We start from the raw sequence: 17,267 nt of genomic DNA on the forward strand, positions 1-17,267 counted from the left end.
AAGCATGGGTTCCATGCTTCTTATTGATGGTCTTCTACGTAAAAGCATGTTCTTCATGCTTCTAGGGTTTGCTAGGTCTTAGGATTTATTGTCATGGGCCAAAGGAGTCAACATCATGTTTATAAGACCCTTCCGGGCAAAATGTAATTGAAAAGAATTATTTTTTAGTCTAGAAAGTCCTAGAAACTCCAAAACTACAAGACGACCCTAGAAGCTTCAAGTCGGCCTAAAGGAGGCAATTTGACCCCTTGGAAAGGCTATACAAAGGAGCAGCTCGACCTCATTTGTGACTCACTCACTCACAAGTTCGATTTCAAGAAGGAAGTTGGATCTATAGGTGGGAAGCAAGAGAAAAAGATAGTGAAGGTCTAAAAGAAGAAAGGAAGGACGAAAATCTTGTTTTTGGGCTCTATCTCTCACACACATGCAAAGGATTAGGGTTTCTACAGGCTCCAATACGTCCAAAATTTCAGGTTTGAGGTGCAGTAGGACAAGTTGCAATATCAAGTAGCTAGAAGAGCAAGATAGTTTGTTTTGACTTCGTTGACCTTGGAAGGAGCTTCCTTGATCAAGAAAAACATCTTGAAGAATTGAGCTAGGGTTTCTGCAACAGCTACAGGGCCGAAGTTGCAGGCTGAAGTTGCAGGTCGAAGTAGCAGTATTGAAGCTAGCAAGTCGAAGTTGCAGTTTGAAGTTGGTTGGTGCTAGATCCAGTAAGGACTTGTTGGAAGCGCTGACTTGGTACTAGGAGGAGGACTTGGTCTAGGGTTTGGGTCTTTCTTGGTCACTGAAAGAAGATTTTATAAGAAGAGAGGAGTTTTTTTGGTTTTCCCCTTAGAGGGGTTTCCCCCTTGGCTAAGAGCCTAATTTATGTGTCCTCTATTACTATTGTTTTTGTTCTTGATATTTGTTTGATGAAAAGATCTAAATAAAGAACTCAAGAAGACTAGCAAAGTTCACAAGCAAATATTAAGCTTAACCAAAATTGATTTAATAATGTGCCATTTTGAATTTCCAACACTTTTCGCATGTGCAGATTGAACTTGTGGGGAAGTTCCTATCAGACCTATAATTCTAAACACATTTGATTTTCAATGGAAAACACCCTCATCTCTTTGACTTGGCATATAAATTATTGTATTGGATATATTTTTTTTTTGACTTATGGAGTTTTTGATATACTCAAAACTTAATCTACCCTTATCTCCTTGGATTTGTCTTGTGGAGATGGTCCACTTACGATTTTGGAGTTTTGACTACTTCATTTCTTGTGGAAATCTCCATATGCTTCGCATCTTGCAAGCTCATCCAAAGGGTTGGTTACCTTGGAATTCACACAAGGATTGGATGCATGCATCTAGTGGACCTCTTATTATTTTTGGAGGAGGTTGTTATGGAGCAATCTCCTAGGAGGATTATTATACAATTTAATCCCTCATGGAAAATGTTATCGAAATCCCCCCTCTGCACCCCCCCCCCAAACGGCTACTCCCCCTTGGAATCACACTTCATGCAAAAGTGTCTAAGGAGCTTACTTCAAGCAAATTGGGATGCTCCCTGCCACTGTCGAGATCGTTATGCTCCCTGGAACAATCCCAAAATAAGAAGTGTGCTCCCCGGGCACCCCCTAGACAATTTGCAATGTTCCCTAGACACATTGAACAATGATTATGGCTTTTTAGTAGGAAACTTTTACTTAATTTTTTAACATTACCATAAATTGTTTTGAGAGGTCCAAGAGTGGTTCATGAGCCCTACCACTGTGGGGAGCATGGTGCTCCCTAGAATAGTCCTAGAGTACGAAGCGTGCTCCCTAAGCACTCCCTAGACAATTCCTAGCACTCCTTGGACACATTGAACAACAATTATGGTTTTTGAGTAGGTAATATTTCCTTAATTTTTAAAATTTACTATAAATTGTTTCAAGATGTTTGAGAGTGGTTTCAACCTCATCAGACTTCATATGGAGAGAATAATTTCATATCCCATTCGAAATTCAGCAAACTTAACAATTTTTAGGATTTCAGGATTGATGGTATTGCAGTATCTTCATTGGATTCTATCACATATGAGGGTATGTGATTGGTATTTAATCAAGAACACCAAGCCCCTTATGCACCACAATGTTGGTAATGTTGATTGTTGAACTCTTGATCATCACCTTAGCAAAAATGTTCCCTTCACTCCAACAAAAATCATTGATTAGGCATGTTAAGTAGTCCAACCAAGCTTGAACTCTATTTTGTCCCTATTTCATCCATAATGTCAAAAGAAATAGGTTGAATGTGAATCGATGAAAGAGCATGGTTTATGTGCATTACAACTTGTGATTACTATCTCATTGTTGTGAGAAGGGAAAGATTAATAAAAACTTGAAGAATTTGGATGTAATTTATCTTCAGGCTTTTGTGATCCATAATGAATTAAGAAAAGTCTTTCGGTAGAAATCACATAAAGAAATTTTTGGTCGATGCATTTTGAACCAACAAGTGTGGTTCATCGATGTAATATTCCAAACAGAAATTACCGTAGATAATAGAAGCAATGTAATGTCCCATCTTTAATATAAAGAGCACAAGAATATTAGCATGTATACAATGCATGCATATGATAGCTACATATGCATGTATTGCATGTACTACACTATTATATATATTCTAAATTAACTATAAAAATTGAATATCACGACATTGCTTCAGATAGAAGTTACACCCTCACCCATCACCATATATATTGCTTAATGCGTTATAATTAAGGCTAAAATACCCTAAATAATTTTAATAACATAAATTTAAAAGTATAAAATAAATTTGGTTATAAAGAAATAAATGTAAAATTTAAGTTAATTATAAATATGGTTATATATTTATATATCCCATAATATTAAATTAATAAATTATTAAAATGTGAAATTTAAATCAAAATAAAATAAATATTATAAACTAAGGATATTTAAAGAAAACTAATAAAAAAATCCTAAAGGTAAACTAATACTCGTCAATATTCCCGTAGTTTTGGTCAGATAGAGTTAGACATTACAAGGTAAGGTGTCACCATGTAGGGAGCGGTGACCGCCAAGAAATGATACATAAAGACAAAAGAGAAGCATGAGAAGGGGGGACAAAAGATACAAAGAACGGGAAAGAAAATAAATCTGTTTGAGGGATGAGCCAGGGGCTCGATTTTGGAACTGAAAATTGGAAAACCTTCAGTTGTTCTTGGAGTTTTGGGCACAGCGGCCAGAGGACTTCCAGGGGCTCGATTTTGGAACTGAAAATTGGAAAACCTTCAGTTGTTCTTGGAGTTTTGGGCACAGCGACCAGAGGACTTCTGTCCTCTGGATCTGGGAACCACAGAGGTTGATCCCAGATAGGCAGGGAGGAATCAGTTGATTTGGTAATGGAAACAGAAAACTCGGAGCAACGTGGACCGACATCAGATGGGAGAATCAGGTACGCAATTACATTTAATTTGATAGAATTAATCTGATAGAATTTTATAAGAAATTTGTTCATCTTGTTACATTTTAATAACAATCCTTACAAGCAATGAACTAGCTACAGCTACAAAATTCAAATATGCACAACCATACACATTTGAACATGGAAATATGAGCAAAAACTCTGAGTCAGTGTATTAATTCTGATGAATATGAGTACAATAAATGAGATCAGAGGAACATGAGCTTGCTACTGCAAGCAGGGAAAGATCTCGAGTGAATATGATGGCACCCAAGTGCTAGAAATGGCTCTACTACTAAATTTGCGTCCACCTAGAAAAATTGTTGCTGACACTGGAAAGGGACTGTTGATTTAACCCTCCAAACCGCTCTAAAAATTTTGAGAAATTAGCAACGGTCACTACTCCACCAACTCAACAAAACCCAGAAATATCTCACAAACCCAAGTGGTGGAAATGGTCCCAAAATAAACTGTCCTCCTCCAACAAGTTTTGTTGTTGGCTGACAAATGGAACTAGGAATTCTACCCTCAGAAGTACTCAGAAAATTCTGTAAAATTAATCCTAGACTCCTCTCACCAAACCCACAAAAACCCAAAAAGGGTTTGGGCTGAATCCACTGACCCCCGGTGACCCCCAACAAGTGCGAGTTGCTCAATTGGGCCAGAAAACGCCCCACAGTTCATATACTACTGAATTAGGCCCAAATCTCCTTCCAAGAAATCCTCCCTAACCCCTGAGAATTACTCTCCTCAATCACCAAGCGGATCCCAGCTCAAATGCTCCCCAAACTCTAAGTATTTGTAAGTGCACTAAAGCTACTGGTAAACCCCTGCACAGGCCTTGGAATACACAAAATCAGCCCTCTAAATTGCAACACTCTCACCCCTGCAAATCACCAAGGGAAACTTGTTCTCCCTAAGGATAAATTCCTATAAATTCTTTGGCCAATACTCCACTGATTGCTAGCTTCTCTCAAACCCCACGAAATTCTTTTGCACCCAAGGAAAATGTGCACCACTGGAAATGATCTGCAATGTAGCTCCCTTAGAATTCCTAAGATAGATTTCTCTCTACTCCCTCAGGGTGACACTTGAAGTTCACCGAAGGAAGTTGGAATTTCCAAGCAGAAATTCCTCGTGCTAAACAACACGGTTGTCTTAGCTAAACAGTTCAAGAGAACTAAGGTTTGAATTGTGAAATGAACAAAAGATGCCAAAGTGAGGCCCTCAAGCTCTATTGAATTTGTTGGCCTCCTCTCCCCTTGTGGCCCCCACTCTCTTTCTCTCTCTCCTAATTCGCACTTCCTTCTCTTTTCTCTCTCCTCCAAGAATGCGAGTTCCCTCCTTGGGTCAAATTTCTCTTTCTTGTGGGCCCCCCATTCCACTAGAGCTGCAGTTTTCCCTTTTTCTCCTAAAAGTCCCAATGTCAGAATTGACTCCTCTTCCAAAAATCATCACTAATGCAAAAAATCAAAATTGGGGATATTACAATCCTCCCCGCCAAAAATTGCTTGTCCTCAAGCAGTGCCTAGGCAAACACCCCCTCTGACTACTATCACCACTATCACCACCAATAATACCAAGACCCCAATGTGCCACTCAGTCATCCTCGGTCTCGGCTTTAACTATAGAGGCTTAGATGATCATTCACAAATTCTTGAAACAAACAGTGAAACTTTTGAAATCACTCGAAGAAGACATTCAATCTACCATATATTTTGTCAGGCAAGCCATTAACACATATTGATATATTATGACGTAAGTCTTCAAAGCTCCTCTAATGATGATAAGAGATCATCAAATACTTAAACAAGATGCATAGCTTTCTCTTCAAAGATTCTAGGAGTCATCAATCTTAGTTCTCGCATTGTAAAATGCTATGCATGGAAACCTTTTTCAATCAAGCAATATGTCATTGAAAAAATATTTCAATATTGTCAACTGTGTAATGTCAATGCCACTTAAGGTTTTGAGAGAGACTCCCTCTTGAGATCAAATATTTAGTATCTTCACCAATCTTACATGTGCAAGCGAACTTCAAAAAACATATGCTTGTTCCACAAACTCTCTCAAACAAAAGGATTTTTGTTAGCAGGTACATACCTTAAATTCTTGGCTTTGCTTGTCTTCAATCCCCAGCTATCTTGGTCATTTTCAGCCTTCTGCAATGACTGAATCTTGTAACAGGTTGAGATGACATTCATTCCTTTCTTCTAGACTTCTCTGACATGATCAACTTGAATCCTTTTTTATTCTTTTTCAAAACTGATGCAACTTCGGCCATTTGTTCTGGTCCTTGAAACAACACCTTCTCTTGAGTACATTGCCTTCAAGCCTTAAACCCTTTCATTCTTGCTCTACACAATTGGTGGCTCATTTCAGACAGAGGTGGGAGGCTGCTTCTTTCATAAGCTTGGCGGTTCAAGGAATTGAGTAACTTTGGTTTCTTTAGTCTTTCAACAATCTTCATAAGTCTCATAAAGGAAACACACACAATAGGCTATTCATCCAAGCCGTTTTGAGCCTTCTTCAACAGGCCCTAAGGCCTTCCTTGGCCTTCTGTAGCTTTGGGATTTAGAGTATATTGAGGTCTTTTTGTCTTAATACCTTCTCCAAATGAGTTTCGGCCTTGGACACAGAGACTTGACAAACAATATGTTTTTCATTACTAGATTATGATCAAATCGTGACCAGGTCTGCAAGGGATTTTGATTTGTAAGAAGGGATGAAACTTCAATTTTGAACAACGGCTTCTCCACAGAGGTATATACCACAGATTTCAGTCTTTTTTACAGTGTATTTGGCCCTCCTTCACAGAAGATATACCACAGACCTTCACTAGCTTCCACAAAGATATTTCACTAGCTTCCACAAAGACATTTCGCTAGCTTCCACAGAAGATATGTCACAGAATTTTCGCTGGCTTTCACAGAAGATATACCACAAACCTTTGCTCCTCTAGCACAGAGATATAATCACAATCTTTCGCTCATCTAGCACAGAGATATAGACACAGGAACTCGCTCCTCTAGCACAGAGATATCCCATAGCCTTTTTCTCCTCTTCAACACAAAATTTTGCTCCACTTTTCTTGTCTCTTTTTGCTTGAGATCAAAGATATGTGTGTCTCCTAAGGAATCTGATTCTTAATATAAAGCTTGCTGACAGATTAAGCCCTAAGCTTTGATCACAAGAACGACTTCTTTTTGAGATGATCAATCCAAATGTGACCTCAATGCTCATTTCATCCATCATAGCTCCGAAACCATGTTGATTCTCTAGTTGCAAACAAAACTAGAACAATTTTCTATCTGATAACTACTTCCAATGATACAATTTTGACTTCTTTAGAGCATTCCAATCATCAAGTAGTTACACTTACAAAATTTCAACCATTAACTTCAATAGAGCAATAGAGATCACAGTAAAAACAATGAAACAAGAGACAACAAAATTTCTTGGGAAAAAACCCCACAAGAGGGAAAATCCGGTAATCTTTCCTTACAAGAGAAAGAGAGCAATTCATCCAAATTGTACATCAAAATATTCCAGTCAAAGTTCAACCATTGACCACATTAAATGCCAAGTCAAAAGAGAGAAAAGTCAACAATCTACTCATTGGTCAAAGTTTGTACAAGGGACCAAATTTCGGCCTGAGGCTGCTGGTCAAAGAGCCAAAATTCGGTCCTGCAATTCTACAGAAAGGTTCGGTCAAACCTCAGTCAACGCCCAGAACAGAAGCAGAAATTTGGTCGATGAATAGTCAAATATTCAGCCTCCAAGTCCAGTCAAAAATTCTGTCAAACAGCAGCAAGTAGATCCAAGTCAATGCTCGTCAAATCAGAGATAAGAGAGGTCAAACTTCACTGGAAAACTTCTTCTTCCTCCTTCGAACATGTGAACAGAACTCCTAGGAATAGGTCGAATTGATGAGTTAAAGTGATACCAAATGAAGTCCAATGAATGCCAATATATAGTAGACCAATTGTGAAAATTTCTAACATGAAATCTACTGCAGCAACTGATTTATTTCTCCCACTTATTTTCCACAATAAGTTATTTACAAAACCCTTCAGTAAACATCAAGTAAATTCTACTGCAGTGGTCACATAATAGCATAGAAAAAAGAACAGTGAAATACAAACACAAGAATCAATCACATCAACACAGTTGTTTTTGGACAATAGTCCCTGGAAAAACCCAATGCGAGAAAATCGGTGCAGCAGATGAGGGTTTATTTATTATTCTTCAGCAACAATCTCTTTACAAGGAATGATTTGCAGAACATAGAGAAACCTTTGTGAAAACACCTGAGATAATTTTCCTCCAACCACTGGAGAAATTCTAACACTCAAGAGACCCTCCAGCCTCCACTGTGTCACCTTTGTGTCGTCTTCTGCGTGAGGACTACATCCTTTGCTGTGTTGCCTCTCTGAGTTGTCCCTTTGCATTGTCCCTCTAATTCACTGCACCCCCTCCTCCTCAGTCTCCAATTGATGATGATACCCTCCTCTTCCTTCACCCTGCAACTCTCCCTCTGAAATCAAACTCTTACTTCTCGAGAATCGACTTCCCTTGGGTTACTAAGTATTTGCCTGATGTATCTCCAAATGACCCTCAAGTCTTCATTTATACTTTTCCTATTGAGATATCAACGGCCGTGATCTAATCTCTAATCAATGACTAAGATTAAATTAGACTTGATCCTCGTCGATTAGAAGCTTCTCACCCATATTTACATCAATTCACTTTAATTACTTTAATTTCCTAAGTTTTAACTTAGGGACCATTAAAATTAATTAATTATTTGAATAGCATGCACTCCGAGTGGAATTTCTCCAAACGATTTCTGGGTCTTGGAGATCTCATGTGTTCAAGCCCCTCCGCAAAAGTTCGGAGCTAGGGCACATCTAATGCTACTCAAAATTAAACACTCCCTCTTAGCAAGGAATGTGCTCTAGCAATACTTCCCAGCAGAAGTATCGCATTGATCCACAGCATCGGTCCTTTGCACTGCTGATGCTCAACCTATTGCCCCTTCATCCACTGCTTTGTTGCTGCCACCGTACTGCTACTCATGACATTATTGTTTTCACTGCTGCATCTGTGTTGCAGCTCCCTCTTAAATACTGCACTATCTGTTTCTGCTACTGAAACGGATTCTCAATCATCCCCATCTTCTCCCTGAAATAAACAAACTTTGTTCTTCCTAGAGCCTTGGTGAGAATGTCTGCCACTTGTTCCCCTGTCGGAGTGTACTTTAACTATACTGCACCCCGCTAGACACAGTCTCTGATAAGTGACACCAGATGTCAATGTGCTTCGACCGATCATGGAAAACTAGATTCTTAGAGAGCTTGATGCAAGTCTGCTTATCACACAAAATGTTGGTCGCTTCCATCCTTCTCCTGAATAGATTCACAAGTAACTTTCTAAGCCATATGGCTTCACACGATGTTGTGCTAGCTGCCATATATTCAACTTCAGCTAAGCTTAGAGCAACAAACTTCTGTTTCCTACTGCACCAGGAGGTCATTCCTGATCCAATGTTGAAACAGTACCCAGTGGTACTTTTCCGATCTACTGAACTTCCAGCCCAATCTGCGTTAGTGAACCCACTCAGTCTAATATCATTGCCTTGGGTGTACATTAATCCATGCTCGATTGTTCCTCGTATATATCTGAGAACATGCTTGGTTGCTGCCCAGTGTGCCCTCTTCGGTTCCACCATGAACTGACTGAGGGTGTTGACAGCGTAACAAATGTCTGGCCTGGTGTTGACCAGATACATCAGGGACCCTATGAGTTGCCTGTACAAGGTGGGATCTACTTCTTTATCTTCAGACGCATCAATCTTCTTCCAATTGGTAATCATTGGAGTAGCCATGGGTCTACAGTCCTGCATTATGAACCTTTTTAAAATTTCTGTAGCATATCTCCCTTGTCCAAGGAAAATCTCACCCTTCTGCTACCAAACTTCCAACCCCAGGAAATAATGCATCTCTCCCAAATCCTTCATGTCAAATTCTGTAGCTAGGTTTTCCTTACAATCTTTGATGAGCCTAGATGAACCCGTCAGAAAAAGGTCATCTACATATAACACCAAAATTAGAGGCTCATTCTCTATAGTCAAATAGTAGAGGTTGGAATCTGTGTCACTCTTGACGAATCCCATCTTCTACAAGTAACCATCAATTCGACCATACCATGCTCTAGGTGCTTCTTTAAGCCCATACAAGGCTTTCATCAACCTACATACGAGTTTTCTTCTCATGTGTCCCAAAGCCATCTAGTTGTTCAATGTATACTCCTTTTTCTATCACCCCATTCAAGAACGCAGTCTTGATATCCATCTGGTGAATCTCCCATCCCATCTATGCTGCAAGGGATATCACGGATCTAATAGAAGTATATCTGGCTACTGGGGTGAAGGTTTCTTCGTGGTCTATCCCTTCCTTCTGAGCATACCCCTTAGCCAAGAACTTGGCTTTATATTTTTCCACACTGCCATCTGCAACATACTTGACCTTGTAGATCCATCTCAAACAAACAATTGATCTGTCCTAAGGTCTAGGTACCACTTCTCAGACATCATTGGTCATTATAGAACTGTATTCCTCCACCATAACATCTACCCAAACTTGATGTTGAACAACCTCCTAAAAACTAGAGGGTTCTCCAACTTGAGCCACCAAAGCTTGGTATTTATCCGGTTGTCTACACTCCCTTTTCTCATTCCTAGGAGCTCCAATGAAATCCTCTGCGTCCCGTAGTATCTTTCGAAGTTCCTGACTCGTTCTTCCACTGGTAGTGGGTGGATCTATTTGCTCCTCCTCCTAATATTCCAACTGTTGTGATGCTTTTGGCTTCTTATGCCTTGGAGAAATACTGGTGATGGTTTCTGCAAGTCGAAGTGGTTGGACCAATGGATCATCCTTTGACTACTCTTCGGAAGGCATATCTCAGGATTTCCTAAAAGCTCTGTCCTGCATGAACTTTACGTCCCGTCATACTACGATCTTTCTATTGCCCGGAAGGTAGATTCTATATGCCTTAGCATTCTCGCTATATCCCAGAAGATATCCTTTTTTTGCAATTTGATCCAACTTCTTCCTCTTTTCTTCGAGTATATGGCAGTATGCCAAACTCCCAAATATCCTGAAATGACTCACTTCAGGCTTCTTGCCAATGAAGACACTCTCCGGAGTAATCTTACCTAATGCCCTGTGAGGAGTCCTGTTCTGAACATATACTGCTATGTTGCATGCTTCTGCCCATAGAAATTTGGGCGTATCCTGATCATACAACATTGCCCTCACTGCTTCAACAATATTTTTGCTCTTCCTCTCTGCCACTCCATTCTGCTTCGAATTATATGGAGTTGTCCATTCTCTTTTGATGCCTTCCCTTGCACAGAACTCAGTGAAGTCTTTGTCAAGATATTCTCCACCATTACCTGAGCGCAACATTTTTATTCTCTTTCCTGTTAAATTCTCAACCAGAGCTTTAAACTCTTTGAATCGATCAAAGACCTCATCCTTGGTTTTTAAAAAGTAGATCCTAGTCTTCCTAGAATGGTCATCAATGAAGGTGACGAAGTATTCGGCACCACTAAGAGCTTTTGTGGACATTGGTCCGCAGATATCTGAGTGTATTAATCCCAGAACACTCTTTGCCCTATTGTTACTTCTGAAATAAATCGCTTTGGCGTACTTGCCCAGTACACAACCTCTTCATACATCATCTCGTTTGATACTTAATTCTGGAACTCCTGTGACAATTTCTCTAAGAATTCTTAGAACCCCATGGTGTAAGTACCCCATCTTTCTATGCCATAGTTCATTCAAATCTTTTCACCACTGCTGCCTATCAGTGTCATTGGAGAATCTAGCTGTAACTTATACAGTCTGTTGCTTCTGACTCCAATTTGGGCCTTCTTCTTCCAACTCAGATGTTTGACATATACTTTCTTCCCAATGAAGTATACATCATAGCCCTTGTTCTATAACTGAGATACAAAGAGTAAGTTCATTCCCAATCCAGGCACATGCAGCACATTGGTAGCTCGAAGTCGTTCCCCTGCTTCTGTTTAAAAAACTACAGTACCTCTTCCTACGTGGGTACATTTTCCCTTATTTCCCATGGTGATTTGGAAGTTCATCTGTTCTTCTTGATAGCTCGAGAAACATTCTCGTATTCCCGTCATGTGCGTTGAAGCCCTGCTATCAATATAACAAACCTCAGTGGAAGCAGAACTTAACAAGCAAGCCACTTCTTCTTCCAGTCTAGAAGCCAATGTGAAAATTTCTGAATCGAACAAGTCAAAAATCCTACTGCAGTAAACGGATTTGCATTACCTCCTTGTGTTCTTCATTTAACAAGTTATTTTCAGAAATATTCGGAAAATATTAATGTAAATATGATGCTACACAAATATCAGATCAAGTACTGAAAAATAAATGAGACAAACACACAAAGGACACACTTAGTTTTGGACTAAACATCCCTGGAAAAACCCAATGCGGGAAAACCGGTGTAGCAGCTCTGAGGGTTTTCCATTATTAAGCAAAAGTTCTGAATACAAATGTTGGTTGCCCTCCCGGCAAACCAGTGACAAAGAAATACAATGGTGGAGAACATGAATGAGTTTTACCTCACTTCACCCAGCAGAATCCAACTGATCTGGCAGCAAAATTGGCTAGCCCCGGCTACAACTGCGTTGCCCCTTTGCAGTTACTGCGTGGAGCTCTCTAAGGCTATGCGTCAGCACTTCTGCCCACTGCGTCAGCACTTCTGCCCATTGCGTCAGCTTTCCCAGCTGTTCTGGCAGCTCCCCGACTTTCTGCGTGGTAGGCGACTCTTCCTCTGCGTTGGCCCTCCTAGCTCTTCACCAACACTGCATAGGCCTAGACTGGCCCAGTGTCAGCTCTCCCGGCTACTGCGCTGCCTCCACAAGCTTCTCTCTGCCTCTCTGCCTATATTCATGAACTATCATTGACCCTCAGCTACAAGATCTCCCAATTGATTTCCCTCCTGAGAACTTCTCCCCTCAGAAAATCGATTTCCTCAATCTCTCTGTGTGTTCTCCAACTGACCCCAAGCCTTCCTTTATACTTTTCCTGTTGAGAAATTAACAACCGAGATTAAGTCTCTAATCAACTGCTAAAATTAAATTAGACTTGATCCTCGTCTCTTAAAAGCTTCTCACCCATGTTTTTATTAATACCCATTAATATTTTTATTTTCCTAAGTTTAGACTTAGGAACCCCATTAAAAATATTAATTATTTTAATAAAATACAATTTGGGTGGAATTTCACCAAACGATTTCTGGGTCTTGGAGATTTCATGTGTTCTAGCCCCTCCAAAAAAATTTGGAGCTAGAGCACATCTGATGCTACCCAAAAATCAATATCCAACACAGAATTATCGTGATCCATTATATTCTTTGTGCTTTCCTCTTTCCCGGGAGGACTGCGTGAACCCCTTTGAGTTGTTGCTCTAGCAGCATCATGTCCATGACTCATTGCAAATTCTCTAATCCTGTTGCCCAATCTCAACTCCGATACCATGTGAAAATTTCTAACATGAAATTCTACTACAGCAACTGATTTATTTCTCATACTTATTTTCCACAATAAGTTATTTACAAAACCCTTCATTAAACATCAAGTAAATTCTACTGCAGTTGTCACCTAATAGCATAGAGAAAAGAATAGTGAAATACAAGCACAAGAATCAATCACATCAACACAGTTGTTTTTGGACAATAGTCCTCGGAAAAACCCAATGCGAGAAAACCGGTGCCGCAGATGAGGGTTTATTTATTATTCTTCAGCAACAATCTCTTTACAAGGAATGATTCGTAGAACATAGAGAAACCATTGTGGAAACACCTGAGATAATTTTCCTCCAATCACTAGAGAAATTTTGACACTCAAGAGACCCTCCAGCCTCTGCTGCGTTGTCTTCTGCGTGAGGACTGCGTCCTCTGATGCGTTGCCTCTCTGAGTTCTCTCTGTGTTGTCCCTCTGATGCACTGCATCCCCTCCTCCTCAGTCTCTGAATGATGTTGATACCCTCCTCTTCCTTCACCCTGCAACTCTCCCTTTGAAATCGAACTCTTACTTCTGGAGAATCAACTTCCCTCAAGTTACTGAGTATTTGTCCGGCGTATCTCCAAATGACCCTCAAGTCTTCATTTATACTTTTCCTGTTGAAATATCAATAGTCATAATCTAATCTCTAATCAACGGCTAAGATTAAATTAGACCTTGATTCTCACCACTTAGAAGCTTCTCATCCATATTTACATTAATTCACTTTAATTATTTTAATTTCCTAAGTTTTAACTTAGGCACCATTAAAAACAATTAATTATTTGAATAACATGCACTCCGGGTAGAATTTCTCCAAATGATTTTCGGTCTTGGAGATCTCATGTGTTCTAGCCCTTCCACAAAATTTCGGAGCTAGAGCACATCCGATGCTACTCAAAAATCAACAGAGCACATCAGATGCTACCCAAAAATCAACACCAATCAAGTGGGTTTTTTACCTTGGGTCAAACCCCTTCAAGTGGTGGGGCCAACTTGGACAGCTAGATGACAAATTATTTCTCCTTTGATTTTGACAATGAAAATACCGATCGCAGCTACAATTTCTCAACACTTCCAAGTTCCCAATTTTAATAGTGTGGGAATCCCACTACTATGGATTTATAAGTAAATTTCCCCCTGTTCATAGAAACATAATTTACCAGCAAAAAGATATTATCCATTCTTAGTCACATAAAATCATTGGTAGGCTCATCATGTTACTTCCATTCTGCATCACAATGCAAAGGGACAAAGCAGCAACTGACATTGATTCAGCACTATAGGGATTAATCAAGCCACCAGAAACTACCTCACTTTTGCCTCACAGTAAAAGGGGCATTGAAGTTTGAATTAAATGGTGGAAATATCTGTCTTAAAGAGAGAGAAGAGCAAAAGAAAGACTTCATTCTGTCAGTACTTTGTCTACATTATGTCACTAAATGTATACAGTCTGCATTTTAGAAATAGTTTCCTTTTGGTTATATTTCAATTGCTTTTCCATATATTCCATTATTCTTTTCTACTCACTACACCATTATCCAGTTTTTGTTTATATTACCATACTTCAGGATTTGATAAATTTAGTAACACTGATCCAAGCAGAAAAAGAACCCAAGAGTGGTGTTCAAGACTACCTCTGATCAGATGCAAGGACGATCTGAAGGATGTTGTAATTTCAATCTATATATAGAGAGAGTCTTGGCATTAAAGACACATCATGTGTCAACTTTCATGTTTCTTTAGAACTATGTGTGTGAGGCCAGCAAAAACTTCCATGATTCACTACTATTTACTCCATGATTCTGTAGAATTTACTAAGTTACAATGCCAAAGAAAAGAGAATGCAAGTCACATCCATTCTTCCATGTATGTTTTAATAAATCAAACAAGCCCTTCAAAAGTAATATTACAACAAAATGTTATTACCTTTCAATTTTGATGCTTCTGCGAGAAAGCATAACTGTTAGCAAGATTGGAACCACTGCTGCACTGAGGTGTCTCAATGTGTGACCACTAATGATGTAATGAGTCAATTTGTAAAGTTTCTTATCTGCTGCTTCTGCAATTTCCGCAAAGAGAAAAAAACCTGCAGATTTGTCAATGAAGATTGTTTCAAAAGCCAGATAAATTATGATATCAGGGAGGATAGTACAAATTCCGTATCATGAAATAGTGCTCCGTACAACCAAAATCACTATAGAAGAAAAGATTGCATTATGATTATAAAGAACAGAAATATTATCATAAAACTAAATTTCATCAATGTTGACAACCCACGGATTGGCTTTTAGTAACAACTGCTGCCGTGTACTAATGTCAAAGCTCGGTATTGCCTTTAAGAGTTGGATTCCAATAGGAGAAGAAAACTTACCAATATGAATTAAACCAAAGACATATATTCAATTTGGTAACAGCATGGAAACTTGGCAAAGCTCTACACTGGCAATTGACACTCCATTAATACCTGCCTCCCAATAGATTTGTATCATGTTCATGTTACCAAGGGCTCCATAATGTAGAGTATTACCCCTCATATTGTATGACACCTTACACTAATGATTTCATCACAATCCAATTCTACATGTGATTTTCATCACATGTCAGAATCTTGCAGTATGCTATTGATGGGAACTTCAATGGACACTGGAAGTTGTTATTGGTGCATACACTTTCCTCAACACTTCCCTGTGACATTGTCAACCACCACCATTGGTGGGCACTGAGGTGTCTTTAGGAGAGTTGTTCTTATGCACACTTGCTTGCTTATTGTTGTTGCAGAGCACACCACCATGGTGGGATTGTTTCTAATAGTTTATTACTGGTATACCATGGTTAGATAATGTGCATTGTCTTCCTAGTTGGCATCATCATCTCTTTGTTTGGATACTTGCATCTAGCACATTTAAGGAGAAGGATACCCATCAATTACATGTTTCCCTAAGTATCACTGGTTAATTATGTTGAAATATCTATAGGGCAGTAGTTAGGATGATTTCTCTTTCTATGATAAGTGCTTGTGATATCATTTTACTTTTTCTTACTTATTAGCTTCTTCTCTTATAATTATGTTCGTTCTTATCATCAAACAACTACCAAAACAAGAAGAACAATAATACACAAGAACACAGAATGTAGGCTGCAAGCCAGGGCCAAAACCTCTCCACTTGAGAGGAAAACTCGTAAATCTCTTCTCTTCTTATAGATTCTTCAAAAGACGAATTCCAAGACCTCAAAACCAAGACCAATACCCTTCCAAAACCAAGTCCGACCTCTCCTGATGATGTCCAATTCAAACCCAGTGAAATCTCTTCCAATAGCACAACTTTGATCCCCAGCTTCAGAATTTCGGCCTTTATTGCAGGTCTAAAATTTTCGGCCCCCCTACAACTTCCACTAGATCCACACGTGTGACTAAAATTTAGCCATCCAAGGCCTCCCAGCAACTTCGCTTGACTTGCTTCTTTGTCTAGGGCTAGAAGGTGACCTATTAGGCCCTATTCCAACAACGTTGATCCTCTTCCAGCAGATAGAGAATTTTGACCTTGAAGCAGCAAACCCTAGCCTTCCTTTTTCGCATGTGTGAGAGAGAATTATCCTAGAGACCTCTTTCTTCGTCCTCCTTCTTCTTCGCTAGCCTTCTTTTTCTTCTCCTTTGCTTGGATGAGATGAGAAGTGAATGTGTCCAAATGAGGTCAAGTTCCTTCCTTTATATAGGCTTCTCAAGGTGTACGTGGCTCCTCAAAATAGGTCGACTTCTTAGCTGTCAGACTGACTTGGTCTTGAAGAGTATTTTGACACTTTTAAATATAAAAATAATTTTCTTTACAAGTTACAATGTGCCCGATAGGGTCATCAACTTATGACAATGACTCTTTTGACTTCTTGACCTAGGACAAACCCTAGAAGCACTCAATGGGTGCTTGACCTCTAAAATAAAAGACCTTGAGCATGAAACCCATGCTCCAAAAATAACTATAATATTTTTTCTTTCATTTACAAAACACAAGAATCAAAAGTACATTTCATATTTATGAAGACCAAAGCTAGTTACACATTTTTCAATACTCCCTCTTAACTAGGGAGGTATTCATAAATGGCACATGGACATTCTCAATCTGAAGGGATCTCATAAGAAGATTCAGCTTGGTAACCCATTTGTTTAGCATTAGAACCACCAACATTGTCACATAGCAAGGCCTTGACTAACA

The 17,267-nt window shown here is 39.3% G+C and overlaps 1 protein-coding gene across 1 annotated transcript in view; it reads right to left on the reverse strand.

Annotated features, from left to right (window-relative positions):
• LOC149188069 (uncharacterized) overlaps positions 1-17,267 on the reverse strand; it is a 109,829-nt gene that overhangs the window by 54,855 nt on the left and 37,707 nt on the right. The window contains exon 5 of the mRNA XM_089409860.1: positions 14,986-15,145. Coding sequence (XP_089265986.1) covers positions 14,986-15,145 — 160 coding nt within the window. The remainder of the gene's footprint in view (positions 1-14,985; positions 15,146-17,267) is intronic.

This window comes from Pinus tabuliformis, chromosome 3_1 (assembly GCF_031772625.1).
Source record: "Pinus tabuliformis cultivar Carrire ecotype Pingquan chromosome 3_1, CPIR1, whole genome shotgun sequence".
Taxonomy (NCBI): domain Eukaryota; kingdom Viridiplantae; phylum Streptophyta; class Pinopsida; order Pinales; family Pinaceae; genus Pinus; species Pinus tabuliformis.